Here is a 19,302-nt window from a genome sequence, read left to right as displayed (position 1 = left end):
ATAGAAAGAAACACAATACCAATTTCATTTTTAATAATTCTTTGATATCGGAAAAAACAGTAATTGAGGATGTCGTTTTTTCTGTTTACATTGAGTATAATGACGTCATTACTTTAATAATGTCACAATTTAAATCCCTAACAACAGAGCCAAAATCGGAAACGTCACGGTATTTCCGTTTCTTTTTTTTAAACAGATTTTGAGGTTTGAATATGTTTGAATTTAAAAAAAAAATCATACAGACTTCGTCCCCTTTCACAGGTAAAGCCTGCCTTATATTATGGGAAGTCCCCAATTTCTGTAGAAAATTAAAAAAAATATAAAAAATCCGGAAAATTTAATGAACAAAAAATCGTAGCTTTTTTTCCAGACTTTTAAAATCCCCGCATCTGCGCAGTAATGTTCTTCCTTTTTCCGGTCTTGTTTGCATGAGAATTTGAACAAAATATATATTTATCAGTCTAGTAAAATATAGGTAGGAACTCAATACCAATTATCGTTTGATATGAAAAAAAATTACCTGATGACAGCTTTTCTTTATTTACATTGATAATGACGTCATAACTTAAATAACGTCACAAATAAAATCCCTAACAGCAGAATAAAAATCGAAAACGTTACAGTTTCTTTTTTTAACATGTTTGAATTAAAAAAAAAATATCATACGGACTTCGTCCCCTTTCACAGGAAATGCCTGCCTCACATTACAAAGACACATTGATGTGTTTTTTTTTACAACTAAATTTATTTGACTTTATGGGTGGATATAGGAAGATATTTTCGGATTGATATATAAACTTTTCCGCCTGTTGCAATGACGGCTTGTTTTTTTTCAATTTTGAACTTAAGTATTTCCTGTATTTTATGTTCATTCTATCTTTGTGAAGATTGTCTTGCTTCCATTTATTACCAGCTTACCAGTCCAGTATAATCATTAATAAAATCATCTTCTTGTCTCTCTGTCTCTCTCTCTGTCTCTCTCTCTCTCTCTCTGTTAAATTAATATGAGGCAAGCATTACCTGTGAAGAGGGATGATTTTTTTTTTAATTTAAACATATTTAAATTTTAAAATCTGTTAAAAAAGGAACGGAAATACCGTGACGTTCCCGATTTTGGTTCTGTTGTTGGAGATTTGATTTGTGACGTTATTTCAGTTTTTAAGTTATGACGTCATACTCAATATATACAAAGAACCGATATCATCAGGTAACGTTTTTTCATATCACTGATGAATGATTAAAAACGAAAGTGGTATTGAGTTCCTTCCTATATTTTACTAGACTGATAAATATATTTTACTCAAAGTCTCATGAAAATGAGACCGGAAAAAAGAAGAAGAATTTTAATTTCTGAGCAGATGCGGGAATTAAAAAAAGTAAAAAAAGCGATTTTGAGTACAATGAAAATTTCGGGAAATTTTCCCGATTTTTGTTTTATTATTCTTTTATTGCTTTTTCTTCTGTAATAGGTGAAATCGTTCCCTTAAAACGGATCACTTGCAAATCTGATTAATGCGTATTTTGTAATTCAGGAATCTATCATGTTCTGTTTATATGGCGCGTAAATTCTCCTTCAATAAATCAATTGTTATCGACATCGTTTCCATCCTGCTGATGGCCTTGATTTCATTCCTCGTTCATTATCCGGTTCATGAACATATATCTGGCTACGAATCGAACTATGAGTAGTTCTATCATTATCCGATCTAGAAAAAATGATAATTTGTGATACCATTTTTCTGTCGGCCGAAAATCATGTAGTACAGTCGAAAGAAAAAAGTCTACTTCACGATATGTAAAATATTCTCCTGGTAATTTTCCGTAGGTTAAGATGCCTTGTTTTGTTACAACTAAGCACAATGGCCAATATTTCTGTTTCAACTTTCTCAAGATTCTCCTACCTGTATTGGACGCCATGTTGACCATTCCAAAATTGACTTTATCACGATATTTAACGCTTAATGAGGACAAAAACATTGGTGGCACCGTCATATTTGTAAAAAGAATCATTCTCACTGAACTTTTATCCCGAGAGCCACGATAAAAGGCCCATTTTGATGACGTAAATGTGTCCCATGATGAAATTAGTGTAATTCTATAATTTATTTCTGTTTGAATACTTGTAAATATACGATGAATACTGTAGTCATCTCTTATATAATATTCTGCTACGTTTTCTTTTCCTGGAGTATACAGATAAAGCGTTGAAATATTCCATTTCCTTTTCAGGCAAATGCTGAAAAAAATCATATAAAACAACTGAATGAAATATGAAATAATTCGTTGAGCTTTTCGTAGCCCACCTGACCAAAACCTTTTATAATTTTTTTTCGAATGGCGAATTAGAACTAAACTCGTACATAATCATGAATGAATTTTTTTTTTAAATGTGTCCAGTAATTTTACCCAGCAACCAACGTCACCGACGGCTTAAAATGGAACATAGGGATAAGATTCAAGTATTTCTATTATCTTGAGAATCGCTATAGATAGATTAAATCTGATAGAGCAGAAATGTTTGCAGAGACTTGCCTACTGGCTATATTTACACCAAAAATCTGTCAAACAGCTACTATTATAAGTAACTGCATCAAGAGACGACTTATTTATATCTTTTAAGTTTGCTTATTAATAGTATCTTCAACTAATTGAAATCGATAGTCAAATCCGTATGGGAGTTATTGCTACTAAATGATGATTTTGATTATTTTTTTGAATTTTTGCCAATTATATAATAGATAAAGAAAACAACTGTAAACAACAAAAAATATCAACACATGATCTACAAATTTAGAAGTAGGAATCATAAGTAAACTCCTTATAAGAGTTAATGTCTTTTAATGAAATTTTTAACCAGCGTTTGCATATTTGACAAAAGCTTTAGTAGACAATAAAAAATTGTAAACACCAAATTCGATCATCAAGAAAAGATCTGCAAATACATGACCGAAAATGTATGTCGACTTCTTAAATGTGCCCGATCAGCTCTTCTGAATTTAAGTTCATCAAGAAATCCATGAATGCTTAAAATAGAAAAGGATAAAAGAAAAAGTTGCAAGCTTGCAGGTAACTGTAGTTTCGTCGTTTTTTTTTTATCATTTTTGGCCATGACATTGTCGGTTTAATTACGAATTATGATTTTGAATATCCCTTTGGTATCTTTCGCTTTTATTTGTTTGTTATTTTCTAAATCACGTCATTTTGCAGAAACGTTTGTGTAATGCCAGGAAAATAAAGTAGTGCTTATGTTAAATTAAGAGATGATGTTGCTCCCATTCGGATGTCAGAAATGATGGTCTGCATGTAAATGAAAGGGATTTTTTGAATTGAAGAAAAAAAAATAATGTAATTGAAAATGAAAAACATATTTTGATAGAATACATGCAGATTTAACAAAAAACATTTTAAATATCATATGTGAATAAGAATAGATATAGGAAGATGTGGTATGAGTGCCAATGAGACACCTCTCCATCCAAGTAACAGTTTATAATAAAAGTAAACCATTAGAGTAAAAGTGCGGCTTTCAACGCGAAGCCTTGTGAGTTAGATGGTTGTTTTAATTATATGTCTCATGAGAAAAAAATATATTTATGTTTCAATACTGCAATGTTAAGAACAACATAAAAGTGTCGTGGCGATGAACAAGTATCTCAATCTAATATCCATGTAATTTAATCGGTAACTGAAATATCAGAATGAAAATTTAATCTCTAATAAATTTTTGAAATCTTCACAGCAAACGTTGTTTATGAACTGGCTGTTTTGTTTTGTATGTATATTAATGCTTGAAAAACATTGAATATATTTACTTGAGCAAAGTAACCCGTTAACCCCGATCACAAATCTTTTGTGTCTCAGAACAATATAGACAACTGTTTTTAAATCGAAAAGCAAAGTATAACCACACTAGTATTAAGACACTGAATAGTGAATACATAAAAAAAAAAAATTCAAGATTATATTAATAATGTCTCGGACGTTTTCTAAAAGTAGTGCAAATCAATCATATTTTTTCAGGAATAATAGTCATTTGAAATGTAATTCATATAGAAAACTGCAATGTTAGCACTCTTACAACCAAGGGAGTCAGCAAATGGCTTTCTAGAAGGCCTGCCGGAAACACGGCACATCTAAACATTACCAAGGTCCAAAACAAATTTGAAATCCGTCCATTTTCACACATGCTTAGAATAGTGTAGAGAAAAATCCCTTCTCTGTTAGCAATAAAAAGGTCACTGCAAATCTGAAAAAAGTAAATTGTAACAAATGTTTCGACGTTACCTTTTTTCAAAATCACAGTCAAGTTTGCCAAATTTAAAGTCCATGTATGTTAGTTTTCGTCTAAGAGCATTCCATGATGATTCGTTGAAATATGAATATTTTAATCTAGGAGGCAATATATTTATGAGAAATATACTATCATTGTGTTTTTCTACAGTTTCTTCGATGTTGAAGGCATTAAATTCATGGACCGGTCCAATTTTTGGTTCTCCCATTTGTTTCATGTGATTAAAAAGCCTCTGAAGTTACTGGGCCTGTAAAAATATAGATAAATTGTGTCCGACAGCAGATTTGAAAAATGAAATTCAGTTTGCGATATCTGATGCATTCACGGTGTTATATCTTGATATCGTGCTGATATTTACATGAATTATAATCCTGATACCTTTGATAAGTCCCTAATCAAATTGCAAAATCAAAAGCTCAAACACATCAAACGAATGGACAACAACTGTCATATTCCTTACTAAGTGCAAACATTTTTGTATGTAGAAAATGGTTGATTAAATCTGGTTTGATAGCTAGCTAAACCTCTCACTTGTATGACTATCGCGTCAAATTCTAACATAGTGACAACGATGTGTGAACAAAACTAACTGACATAATAGGTAAAAATGTCAAAATAGGGGAACAGCAGTCAACTTTGTGTTATAATCTTAATCACTATAAAAACAAACAAATATGTGACAAAAAAAACAACACATAAGCAAAAATGAAAAACAAAAATTATCAAAGCCCATTAACATAATGACGGGATGTATAAGTACAGAGCCACGTCATATGCATCAAAGAAACACAGAGAGGCATTTAGACAAAGCACATTAGCAAAAATAAAAAAAGGCAAGAATACAAAATTATCATAGAACAATAACACAATGACAGGATGTATAAGCTCAGAGTCACGTCATGTGTATCAAAGAAACCAAAAAGGCATATATAGACAAAGCGCATAAGAAAAAATGAAGAAAAAAAAACATTGTATTTTTTTAAACAATAACACAATGAGGGATAAATAAGTACAGAGTCACGTCTAATAGAGCTATGCAATTATGTCCTTAACTTCTATTTAGAGTTTTACTTTACTATATAACAAAATAAATGTTGCTGTGAACCATTTGGATCGTCGGAAATCCTTCCAAAATATTCAGCAGTCTTTGATATGACATCAATTGACAGAAACATATAATCAGCAGAAAGAAAAAATTATACCATCGCTTCAACAGTAAATTGAACCAACTAAAGCACGAATGCATTTGTGAGAACTTTTCTCTTTCAATTTTGAAATAGGTGATATATATATTTATCTATATTTAGCTGGAATGTTGAGTGAATATTGAAATTACAGACAATAATAGTGAGTCAACTAAATGTAGGCCTTGAAATAATGCAGTTTTATGTACAACTCTTTAAATTGTTACCTATAAGTACAAGTAAAGTATACCGATCAGAAAATATAACATAATTTATACATGTTTATATTTTTTCCCAGACCTTAGGATTTATGAAGCTGAACGTGTTCTTTTGGTACTATCAGAACGTATCTTGAGTACGCTGGGTACGTTCGATGTCAGGCACAGTACATATGATGAAATAAAACCTGTTAAAAGCAGCCTTTAATTTATCTCAATATTAAAACCGTATTCAGGTTGCAGGTTTTTAAATTGTTTATAATTAAGTTCATGAAGATGAACCAGTAGCTTTGCAGTCGTAACAAAAGTAAAATATAAAAAATATTAATTTTTACAACACTACTCATTACTTGGAATCAATAAAATCTTTTAAATATGCCAAAATTTTAAATGATATGGGTAATTTTCTTCCTTTCAAATTAACTTGGTAATGTTTTGTAAAAATCTGACAAACCTTTTATTCTCATAATACAAACCTGATATATTAACGGCTCCAATTAAGTCGTGTTTTGTTGAACTCCTGTAATGCATGATGCCTCTTTGATCCAGCAGTTAATCAACCAGCATAGGAGGCACACTTTCTTCTACGGTAACTAGAAATAAAATGTGTGATAAGCGTCTTGCTACAAATATTCCCAAAAATTGGAAGACTTTATATTAGAGGTAATTTTAAACTGATAAAAATTGCCGGGAACAAATATTTTTTTTATATATTAAAAACGACAAAATAACTTCGATTAAGAGTATTTGTAATACCAGTGTCTTCAAGATACTTAATACTATCGTGCTATATACTTGCAAAAACGACTATTTTTAAGTATTATTGATACGCTGCTACTTTCAGTTTTCCTAAGATTCACAAGTACCTTTAGTTTTGGCTAATGTAACCAGTCGACTTCGATCTGCACTTCGTCGATAAACTTCCCCTCGGCTATCCAGAAGGGAAAACAGATCCTTATTCATCATGTTGTCGGGATCAAGTCTGTCCGCTGAAATCTTATTTTCGATCACATTTTCACTCACATTTTCATTAATGAGTAATATGTATATCGCGCGTGCAAAAAAGATAAATAAAAAAACGTCATAATCTACTACAAGTCTTCTAAACGGTATTGTTACAATTGTAATTGACTCCTTGTACTATATGTTCTTACATGTAAACTCCATTTATAGCAAGTCTTATCAGCATTATTTATAGAATGTTGAAATATAAGATAATATATGTGTTGTATAACAACTGATATAATAATAGTGTTATAATAATCAGGAATTGTGTGCTTACTATATTGGGTAATAAAACAATCAAACGGAATAATGTTTTAAACAAACACATATATATGCAGTTCGGTTTAGCTTGTTTAGTATAATTTACCAGCGATTTTCGTTTCGAATGGACGTGAACTTAGTTATGGGTTTTAGTGACCTACTGGTATTTATTCGTATATACTGTGTAAATTCATTTCAATGCTTCTCATATGGTTAAAATACCGCTCTAAATTAGGGAAAAAAACATAACATGTTTGATATTTTCGAATGGCTTAACAATTTGTAGAATATGTATTGAATTTTTTGAAATTTAAAAATTTAAATGAATAAGCTGTAAAATAAACATATTCATTTATATTTTTTTCTGAGAACCGTTTTTAAATACACATATGCTAGTGAAATATAAACAAATATCTGCACAAATTTATGCAGCTAAATCTGCGAATCTCAAGATAAGATAAAGTTGTTATATATCAGGCCTTGAAAGTAACACATGAACTTCCCCTATTAAATTTTTTTTTGACAAATCTAGGTATATCTATATTCCTTGTAGTCGTTACAACTGTTTTGTGTGATACAAATTCACTTTCCAAACAAGTTAAAACTGTTTAAATTGATAACTTTTTTCGTTTGCGTGATTGAGAATATAGAATACTTTCGTGTGGTTGGTTTCCGACTAATGGGTACTAACTGTATATATTTCTATTATTACCAATTGCTAGATTGACACATATAGTAATGAGAGATCTTGTCTCTGGGCTCAGGGGCTAAATCATTATTTATTGTTGGTTTAATTTGCCATATTACCGAATTATTGGGGTTTCTATTTGCAATGTGTATTTTTACCTTAAGATCTAGGTTTTAAGCAACTGTAACACATAAATTAAAATGGTTATAATTGTTCTTATAAAAATTACTGCACCGATCTAAATTTCTTCTTCATTTACATTGAATAATTTAGTATATATAAAAACACGTAATTTTTTGTATCACTTTGATTTTTTTTGGTTGGTGTAGGAGTATATTTTCCAGCTTTAGTCATTTTACCTGTTGTTAGGAAGGCTTTTTTATTTTCAATTTTGAATACAAGTGTTTCCTGCATTAAAACAAATGTAGAATATTTGTGTTTATTCGGTCTTTCTCCTTTCCGTGCCAACTTTCCAAGCCAGAAAATTCATTGACAAAATCCCCCTGCATACCCTCCCCCAGAAAAGAAAATGGTCATCCCCTTCGAAGACCTTCTATTTTAAAGAAACTGATACTTAACAAACCATTATGAATCAAAGATTAACGTTTGAATTTAAATTATTCGTTTGCCTTTTTATAGATTTGAAAACAATCTGAGCGTCACTGGTTAGTCTTGTGTGGACAAAACGCGCGTCTGGCGTTATAAATTAAACCTTGTACCTTTTGTTAGCTATTATTCGTGTGTTTCTAAGTCCTAAGTGTTCTCCCATTTATTTGTATTGTAGTCCTGTCATGTAATGTTGTCATTTTAATGTTATATTTAACATTGCCATAAAAGCGGGAGGTTTTACATGCCACAAAATCAGGTTCAACCCACCATGGTTTTTTTTTTTTAAATGTCCTGTACCAAGTCAGGAAAATGGCCATTGTTATATTATAGTTCGTTTCTGTGTATGATACATTTTAATGTTGTGTCTCTGTTGTGTCGTAGTTCTCCTCTTATATTTGATACGTTCCCTCAGTTTTAGTTTGTAAACCGGATTTTTTTTTCTCAATCAATTTATGAATTTCGAACAGCGGAATACTATTGTTGCCTTTATTTATACATTAATGTAAATTACCAGAAACAAATTAATTCCAAAACTGATCAGTGCTTTATTAGAGATCTAGGAGTCCCTTATTCCAAATCTAGAATGTCCTGTTTCTCGGGCGTGTTACTGCTCCCTTAATAGATCAATTATATTTCTGGTTAATAATACGCAATTGCTCTGCTTCGTGAGTTACTGTTTCCATAGTATGATTGTTATCGACATCGTCTCCATCATGCTGATGGCATCGGTTTCTTTCTTCGTATATGATCCCGACTCTTGAAAACACGTGTGTTGCCTTGAACCAAACTATGATTAGACCTATCAATGTCGGATCTAGAAAACATGGTAATTTGTGATACCATTGTTTAATCGGCTGAAAATCCTGTAGTAAATTAGAAAGATAAAAGTCAAGTTCCTGATAAGTGAAATGTTCTCCTTGTAATTTTCCGTAGGTGAATATGCCTCGTTTTGTTACGACTAACAGCAGTGGCCAATATTTCTGTTTTAACTGTCTTAAGATTCTTCTTCCTTTATGGGACGCTATGTTCACCATTCCAATGTTCACTGTATCACGGTATTTAACGCTTAATGATGACAAAAACATGGGCGGTAGCGTCATATTTGTAAAAAGAATTATTCTTATTGCAATTTTATCCTTAGAACCATAATAAAACGCCCATTTTGATGACGTAAATGTTTCCCATGACGAAATGTGTTTCACTCTATAATTTATTTCATTTTGAATACTTGAAAATATACTGTGAACACTGTAGTCATCTGTTATATAATATTCTGTGGTGTTTTCTTTTCCTGGAGTATACAGATAAAGCGTTGAAATATTCCATTTTCTTTTCATGCAAATGCTGAAAAATTCATGTAAGAAAACTGATATGTTTGTAAAATAAAATATGTATAAATATAACATCTTCTTGGTGTATTTTGTAGCCTACCAAAACCGTTTACAACAATTTCCCTTTAAAAAAAACTACTGTGCAAATAGGAACCAAAATTTCGGATATTAAGGATTTTCCCCTAATTTGTCCAGGGATTCAACCAGCAAACCAACATGATCGATTGCTCAGTACAGAACATAGGGGTAACATTCAAGTTCAATGTCTATTGTATTGAAAATCAATATGGATATCCAGAACTTAAATTCACAAAATTGACCAAGAAGCCAAATAAGTAAAATAAACGAAATCATGAATTAACTGCTCACAGGAGTTTTTGCAAAAAGTGAAGTTGTGAAAGTTATCTTATTATTTTGAAAACTAAAGCCAAGTCCTTATAGAGGTAACTCCTAAATGATGATTTTGATGATTTTGATTTTTTTTCCTTCATTTTTTGCAAACATATAGTAGATAAAAGAAAACAAGAGTGCACACACTGAAATGTCTCGCCTTCTTTACTAATCATTGATATTATGTTGAAAGTCCTAAGTATAAAGCTTTATTACAACTGTCACATAAACTTAACATTAACCAAGATAGCTAAACAAAGACCAATGAACCATGAAAATGAGGTCAAGGTCAGATGAACCATGCCAGGCAGACATGTACAGCTAACAAAGCTTCCATACAACAAATGTAGTGGACCTATTACTTATAGTTGAAGAAAAATAGACCAAAACACAAAAACCTAACACTGTGTAATGAACGGTGCAATTGAGGTCATGGTCAAATAAACCTGCGGGACTGACATATAGATCATAATATATTTCCATACACCAAATATAGCTGACCTTTGGCATTTAATATTAGATAAAAAGACCAAAACTTAAAAACTTAACTTTGACCACTGAACCATGAAAATGAGGTCAAGGTCAGATGACATCTGCCCGCTAGACATGCACACCTTACAATCATTCCATACAACAAATATAGTAGACCTATTGCATAAAGTATGAGAAAAACAGACCAAAACACAAAAACTTAACTATAACCACTGAACCATGAAAATGAGGTCAAGGTCAGATGACACCTGCCAGTTGGACATGTACACCTTCCAGTCTTTCCATACACCAAATATACTAGCCCTATTGCTTATAGTATCTGAGATATGGACTTGACCACCAAAACTTAACCTTGTTCACTGATCCATGAAATGAGGTCGAGGTCAAGTGAAAACTGTGTGACGGGCATGAGGACCTTGCAAGGTACGCACATACCAAATATAGTTATCCTATTACTTATAATAAGAGAGAATTCAACATTACAAAAATTCTGAACTTTTTTTTCAAGTGGTCACTGAACCATGAAAATGAGGTCAAGGACATTGGACATGTGACTGACGGAAACTTCGTAACATGAGGCATCTATATACAAAGTATGAAACATTCAGGTCTTTCACCTTCTAAAATATAAACCTTTTAAGAAGTTAGCTAACGCCGCCGCCGCCGCCGGATCACTATCCCTATGTCGAGCTTTCTGCAACAAAAGTTGCAGGCTCGACAAAGACTGTAAACATTAAAAATATCACCACTACAAGATCTACACATTTGTTTAAATAGTAGGACTAATATTTGTAGGAGTTATTCGTCTTCAAAATGGGGATGATTTTCCCTAATTTGCTTATTTCGCCAAAACTTATGTAGATAGCAATAAATTGTAATCTGAACAACAAAAATGATATTCAAGACAAGATCTGCATATCTATTACCGAAACTGTCAGCCGTCGACTCATTACATAAGACCGAAGAGTTCTTCTCGATTTAAATTCACGAACGCTCAAACAAATCTTTCAGTTACAACGAGGCTTAAAATAGCAAATAATAAGAACACATTGCGAACCTCCGGGTTACTGTTGTTTGTCTTATTTCCATGACATTGTCAGTTTGATAACGGCTATGAGTTTGAATATCCCTTTAGTTTCTTTTCCTTTGTTCGTTTTTATAGAATTCAAATTGTTAACAGAAACATATTCGGGTAATGCCATTTAAATACAGAAGTGCTTATGCTAAATTAAGCGCTGGTGTTGATCTAGCTAGGGTGGCAGGTATAAGGGTAGACAAAATTGCAAATTAAAAATGAAAAACATATTTTAATAAAATTTAGAATGGTAAGGGGAGTTTGTTTAAGAGGCAACACCCGACTAAAGGGCTGACAATAGCCGAAGGCCCCTAATATGTCTTCAACACCGCGAAAAAATCTCGCACCCACAGGCATGCTGCAGCTGGCCCCTGTACAAAAATGTGTAATAGATCAGTGATATCGGACGTCATAAATAACTCCGAAATATATAAATGAACTAGATTAAAAATCATACAATACTAAGAAAGGCCGGAGGCTCCTGTCTTGGGACAGGCCCAAAAAACCGACGGGGTTGACATGTTTTGTGACATCTCAACCCTCCTCCTATATATCTAGCCAATGTAAAAAAAACCACACACCAATACGCACAGTAAAACTCAGTTTACAAGAAGTCCGAGTCAGATGTCATAGTAGGTAACAAAAACAAACTAAACAAAATGACAATGATACATAAATTAACAAAGGACTACTAGCAGTTACTGACATGCCAGCTCAAGACCTCAATTAAACTGATTGAATGATTATGTTTTCATCATATACATATCAAGCACAATCTCTCCCGTTAGGGGTTTAGAATCATACCATCATAAATAATATAAGAAGAACATAACCCATATTAAGCAATAGAAAACCTAAAATATGCATATTTTATAACTAGATATAGAAATATTTAATAACACATGTTTTAAATAGTATATTTGAATTATTGTTGTTTTACTTTTATGTCTCGGGGAGAAAAGCTACTAGTTATGTTTCAATACGTCAAAAGTAGAATCTTATTGTTAAAATCTGATATGAAATACTTTTTAAAAGAAAGTTTCTTATAACTCGTAACACTATTCCCTTTAGATAATTTGTGTTCTACTAAACAATCTGGTAATATATCAATTGTCATACAAAAAAGACATGTGGTATGATAACCAACGAGACGACTATACACTAAATTTCAAATAAAGTGAATGTAAGCACTTATAGGCAACCGTACGGCCTTCAACAATGATAAAGGTGTAGTATTATCATTATTTTTATCCTTATATGTTTATGTCTTAGAAATATTTTTTTCGATCCTTTTTCGTAAGATGATTTGGTGGTATTACACTTACACATACAAACCTTTAGTGTATGAAATGCTCCGACGTGAAAAATATGAAATAGTTCAATTGAGAAAAGTAATGGCCTAATTTATAAAAAGAAAGTTTACGAAAAACAAATATGACAGATATGAAGCAACGACAACCACTGAACTACAGGGATCCTGATTTTGATCAGGCACACAACAAATGTAGCGGGGTACAACATGGTTGTTAGCCCCCAACCTTTCCCTAACTTTGACAGTCATATAACAGCACTATAACTATAAAAAACAGTTGAAAAGGAATTAACATGAAACATGAACAAAACTGAAAAGTGGTATTCAATATGTAGAGCAAACTGGACTACGAATTTTCCAAACGAATATGTATAACTTATATACCGCTTCAGAAAACCTAAGACATTTTAAGTTTGGTTAAAAACATTTACAAAAACACAAACACAAGATAATTTTTTTAGAATTTCAACCATTTCAAACCGTCCAGAAACAAACAGGATAATCACATATACAGTTTGTTGTTTCCCGTATACTAAACTTTGCGAACTGTCTTTGAGGTATCAATGTACCAAATGAAAATCCATGGGCGCAGCCATCTTGGTGAAGGGAACATGACATAGAGAAGAAAAATGGTAAGTCTTTGTGATTGGTTGTTATATTAAATGGATATTTTTTTTCTCTGGAAAGCCTCTTTAGTATGACTACAGTTAAGCATAGTTTTCTTGTAAAATAATTTACATAGGAATTATTAGAATTTTTTTTACTAGTTGAGGTGAAGTGCTAAAAATCAGAGACATTTTTCTGCGGGATTGTCATGCGTTCTTGACAACCCCAAAATTCACCCGTAAAAGCCATGGGACCATATATTTTTTTGTGTTGTATTTTGATGACAATAAATTGTTCTTTCTTTTGATACCACTTTCAACCACAAAATTTCTTTTATTTAGAATTAATAAACAAAAGGCTAACATTGTCGGCAATGGAAAACTATTTAGTACTTTGTATTCTTGATTAAACGTCTACAGAAGTAGCCCCTATGTTATAATGAAAATATCATTGGCCGAGGGAACATATTTAAAACTTCCTCCATTTATATCATAGGTCAGACACATTAACCGCATTCAACGTAATACACATCTTTCTGATTTGACACTTGATGAATTTTTATTTATATTTTTAAAACAACGGGTAGACATTTATTAATTTGTAAACTTAGTCAAATACCATATGATTTGTATATAACATAATATTTATAACGATGTTTATATATCACAACTCTTGTGTTATGCTCGTGTCTGTAGTGACGTTTTGGATTTCAATAAGCGTTATCTATTTTCCTGGTAAATTATGAAGTCTCGGATTTCGTTAATATTAATCTCTTTAAACCTTCATTAAATTCAAAAAGGTTACCAATTAAATGCTGTAATTAGATTTTTGAACATATTTTTATTATATTGGTATTAATATTGATTTTGGTATCAGTAAATAAAAATTATAAACACATATGCACTTTCACAGTGTACTCCGTTGATCATTCATTTTGGCATTACACTATATGCAGTGTGCATTTAAACATTACAGTACTCGAATTTTCTGACAGCTACGTCAGAATATATATTTTTATAAATCATCTGTACGTTCTAAGTATTTGTTGTTGTTGTTGTGTAGCACATTCTGAGGAAAATGTTGTAACAAATTCCAGGAATAACTCATGTAGATTATATTACTAGTACGGTTAAATTCCAATGAATTACCCTAGGCATAATGCTATCAACGATTAAGATTTGAAAAATAAATATACTTTTTTCAACGATACAGAAAAAAGATATTTTAACAATTTAAACTACCACGTAACCGTGCTGTGAATTTTTGCTTGTTTTAACTGTATGCGTCCAAACAAGGTGTGTGGATATTCTGTGCACATTGGGAACACTAGTCTTATAAGACAGAATGTCAACAAATGACTCTCCCGATGACATAGACATTCCACAGTACAGCCAAACATTACCAAGTGGCAAAACAAGTAGGAAATCCATCCGTTTTCACACTAGGGCAAAAACAGTGTAAGTAAAAAAATCGTACCTCTGGGAAACGAAATTATAAAGTTGTAACTAAATGTTTACTATACCGTTTTTTTAAACCACAGTCAAGTTCCCCAAATTTGAAGTCCATGTATGATAATTTTCGTTGAAGAGCTTTCCATGATAATTTGTTAAAATATGAGGATTGCAATCTCTGAGGCCATATATTGATAAGAAATATACTTTCGTTGTGTTTTTCTACAGTTTCTTCGATGTTGAAATCATTGAATTCATGGACCGCTCCAATCTTTGGATCTCCAATTTGTTTCATGTGTGCTAAAGCCTCTATAGTTACTGGGCCTGAAAAATAACAAAAATTCCAAAATCAAAGGAAAATTTAAAACGGACAGTTCGTTATCAATTGTCAAAACACATCGAACGATTGGAAAAAAACATGTCCTATTCCTGACTTGGTACAGGCATTTCCGGAAGTAGAAATAGTGAATTAAAACTTATTTTATAGCTAGCTAAATATCTCTTGTGTATGACAATTGCAAAGATTTCCATTATATTGAAAATATTTGAGCAAAACAAACAGACAAAGTGGACAAAAATGTCAACAATTTGGATTCAGCAGTCATTATTGTGATATTGTAATCTTTATCACTACAAAAACAAACAACTATGTCAACAAAGAAGAACACAAAATGGCATGTAGACACTGTATAGACAAAGCACTTAAGATGAATTTAAAAGTAAGAACCTTAAAAAACATAGCTCATATGTATAAATACCGAGCCACGCCAAAAGTATATTACTAAAAATAGACTAAACTGTGAAGGTTACAAAAATACAAAGACAAATAAAAAGACCACAATAACACTGAATAAAGATAATACACAACATAAGTACCTAGAATCTATACTTTAAGACAATCATTTAGTATTTGTGAAGTTGTTATATTTATCAACAAGGTCTTGGTATCTTCCGATGAACTTTTAAAAAAAGGACAAGACGTTCTTTGTCATTATCCTTGTTCATCAACTTTCTGTCGAGGCAGAAGGTGGAGAAATTTAAAATTTTAATACTAAAATCGTCTTGTATGTCATTGTTTTTACTTTTTTTAATGGTTACTACAGGTGAATCTTATAAACAAAACATTGAATCTACCAAAGAGCTAACTTCCATATAGATTTTAAATTGCATTTATTTGTACTGTAGTCCTGTCACGTAATGTTACGTGTTATGTTTAACATTTCCATAACAGACCGAGGTTTGACTAGCCCCAAAATAGGTTCAACCTACCTTTTTTACTTAAAATATCCTGTACCAAGTCAGGAAAATTGCAGTTGTTATCTTATAGTTCGTTTCTGTGTGTGTTGCATTGTCGTTTTTTTTTTATTGCACTTAAGTGTTTCTGTTGGTTCGTTGTTTTCCTCTTGTAGTTGATGTGTTTACCGCAGTTTTATTTTGTAACCCGGATTTGTTTTCTCTCAATCAATTTATGACTTCCAAACAGCGGTATACTACTGTTGCCTTCATCTTCTGAACATATATATCTTTTGAATTGAAATAATTTGACTTCTCATAGAAAATAAAATAACAAAAATAACAAAATCCATGGAAAATTCAAAGTAGGAAGTCCCTTATCAAACGGCAAATTGGAACATGCATTTCCTTATGAAGAAAATGTAGAAAAACATCTGCTTTTATAGCTAGCTAAACCTTTCACTAATACTTGTATGACAGTCACAACAAGAATGTGCCCATAGTACACGGATGCCCCACTCGTACAATCGTTTTCTATGTTCAGTGGACCGTGAAATTGGGATCAAAACTTTAATTTGGAATTAAAATTAACAAGATCATATCATAGGGAACATGTGTACTAAGTTTCAAGTTGATATAACTCTACCTTCATCAAAAACTACCTTGACCAAAAACTTTAACCTGAACTTCGCACTATCATTTTCTATGTTCAGTGGACCATGTAATTGGGGTCAAAACTATATTTTGGCATTACAATTAGAAAGATCATATCATGGGGAACATGTGTACTAAGTTTCAAGTTGATTGAACTTCAACTTCTTCAAAAATTACCTTGACCAAAAACTTTAACCTGAGGCGAACGGACGCACAGACAGACGAACGGACGGACGAACGGAGGCACAGACCAGAAAACATAATGCCCCTCTACTATCGTAGGTGGGGCATAAAAAGGTCTATACATACCTGATATAATAACGGCTCCGATTAAGTCATGTTTTGTTGACCTACTGTTATACATTATACCTCTCTGATCTAGCAGTTGTTTAAGATCAGAGATGGTCAGTGACTCTAGATCAGCTAGTTTGGGAGACGCACTTTTCTCTACGACAACTGAAAATAAATACGAGTTGTACATAAAAAGAGATAAAAGATACCAAATGGAATAGCTAAACTCATAAGTCGAAAACATTCTAACAATGTCACTGCAAAACGACATAAAATAACTCTTATATGTACACTTGCTCAAAATATTACTTATGTGTTACCTTATATTAAAGCTGAGTTGAAATGGTAAAATTTATTGCTCGATTATAAGAATTTTTAAATTAGAAACGAGTAGATAAACTTCAAGAGTATTTTCTATATTAGTAGAATCAAAATATATACTAAATTATAAATACATACTTAACTACATACTTAATGATTATTTGAGTTATATTGATACGATACTTGCAGTTTTCGTTTCGACTCACCAGTACCTTTTGTTTTGGCTAATGTAACCAGAAGACTCCGATCTGCACTAGGTTGATAAATCTCCATGCGGTTATCTAGGAGGTCAAACAGCTTCTTATTCGTTAGGAAGTTTGGAACGAGTCTGTCCACGGAAATTGTGTTTTCCCCATTATTTTCACTAGTAGAGGGGATTGATAAATACAACGCACGTGAAAGAATAAGGAAGAAAATAACGTCATAATATATCACAATTTGTCTGATGATCACCAGCATGTTACCTTTTCTGTTGACTCGTCGTGCAATATTTCTATACATTTAAGTTCCAATAGTAACAGTAAATACTATCCGCATTATTTATAGAATGTTGAAATATAAGATAATATTATGCATAGTCCATCATAAAACTGTATATTATGTAACAACTATGGTTTTATTAACGTCACATGATGTGTTGCTAATAGTTGCTTTTTACAAATAAGAAAGTTTAACGTTTTAAATATTTTGAATAGGTGTATTACTAAGTGATATATTTATAATAGTACTATCATAATCAATGAGTGTGCCTATTATATCTGGTTTTAACACGATCAAATGGTATTATGTTATATACAAAAAATATAACTGGTTTACTATAACTAACTATCTACTTTCGTTTTTGTTGAATAGACATTTACATAGAAAGGGATGTTTACCTATCTATGTGCGTACACTGCGTTTCCATGATTCTGGTTGGAATAATATAATATAGAATAAGAGGGAAAACACAGAACCTTTCTGGTTACTAGTACTCGGTGTTTTTTTAAAGAAAGGAATGCGTTTTTGTAAAATTAGCAAATAAATCCAAACTGGATCTAATAGATAGCTGTATAAGTCCTAGGTCCAAGGTATAATAGAATATTTCGTAAAGCTTACTTTGTGAACGAACTCTCAAGCATTGAACATGTTGAACACGTCATGCAATGCATACTGCTTTACAAAGCATCTAAATATAGAAAAGGAGGGTTGAGACAAGAGGACGAAGTCAATATAACGCATCTTTTGAGCTTGAAATACTGTACAATTACTTTCTTTTGGTGAAGTTAATATGTGGTTTTATTGCCTTTTGAAAGGCCAACGGCCGTAGTGAATATCAGATTTTCAAAAATCAATTAAACCATATATTTACCGAATCAAAAGACACTAATTGTTTCATTTCATATTCCGAGAGAAATCTATGTTATGCAGATAATTTACCAAAACCATTTGTACATTAAACGTTTTTATACCAAAATTATGCACGTAAAATAATGTGACGTTTTGCGCGGTGAATATGCTTTTTCCGCAGGTGAATATGCTTATTTTTTTCAAATTCCCATTCATATAGAAAAACCTATTAAGTTTTGTCAATATGGAATAATTTGATTGATTGTTGTCCAACTTCAAGTAAAAAACATTATATGTATATGAGAATGAGCATATGCTAATCAGTATCTCTATACATAACTTTGTCATGCAAGGCACACCTTCAATCGGACAGAAAATTGTACTATTCAGTGCATTTTTCCCATAAATATTTTACATATAAAGAATCTATTTGCGTATGATTCCAGAGCACATGAGTTCAATTTGGTTGTTGGTGGGGTTCGTGTCCCCTGGTTTGTAGTTTCCATGTTATTTTTTGTTCGTTTTCGATTTTTGCCATGGTACACATATGTCATCTTATAG

General features: G+C 31.9%; 1 protein-coding gene across 3 annotated transcripts; it reads right to left on the bottom strand.

The window, feature by feature from the left end:
- Window positions 1–8,722: 8,722 nt before the first annotated feature.
- On the bottom strand, window positions 8,723–18,342 carry LOC139514542 (E3 ubiquitin-protein ligase RNF103-like). Of its 3 annotated transcripts, none has more exons than XM_071303912.1 (4): window positions 17,619–18,342; window positions 17,110–17,256; window positions 15,121–15,237; window positions 8,723–9,600 (listed from the first exon to the last, which is right to left on the bottom strand). In XM_071303912.1, the coding sequence occupies exons 1-4, from the start codon at window positions 17,911–17,913 to the stop codon at window positions 9,590–9,592; spliced, it is 570 nt and encodes a 189-aa protein (XP_071160013.1). In that variant the 5' UTR covers window positions 17,914–18,342; the 3' UTR covers window positions 8,723–9,589. The 3 variants fall into 3 exon arrangements, with proteins under 3 accessions (XP_071160013.1, XP_071160011.1, XP_071160012.1); XM_071303910.1 differs by having other exon boundaries at window positions 14,985–15,237; window positions 17,619–18,221; XM_071303911.1 differs by having other exon boundaries at window positions 14,985–15,237; window positions 17,625–18,210.
- Between the last annotated feature and the right edge of the window lie 960 nt (window positions 18,343–19,302).

This window comes from Mytilus edulis, chromosome 3 (genome assembly GCF_963676685.1).
Source record: "Mytilus edulis chromosome 3, xbMytEdul2.2, whole genome shotgun sequence".
NCBI lineage: Eukaryota > Metazoa > Mollusca > Bivalvia > Mytilida > Mytilidae > Mytilus > Mytilus edulis.
The sequence above is the reverse complement of the archived record's forward strand: the minus strand, read 5'-3'. Positions and strand labels throughout refer to the sequence as shown.

Coding starts and splice junctions, on each gene's coding strand:
- LOC139514542 (XM_071303910.1), bottom strand. CDS start 17,913: ATGTATAGAAATATTGCACGACGAGTCAACAGAAAAGGTAACATGCTG. Junction 17,257..17,618: donor AGCCAAAACAAAAGGTACTG/GTGAGTCGAAAC, acceptor ATTTATTTTCAG/TTGTCGTAGAGAAAAGTGCG. Junction 9,601..14,984: donor GACTGTGGTTTAAAAAAACG/GTATAGTAAACA, acceptor TGAATTTTTCAG/CATTTGCATGAAAAGAAAAT.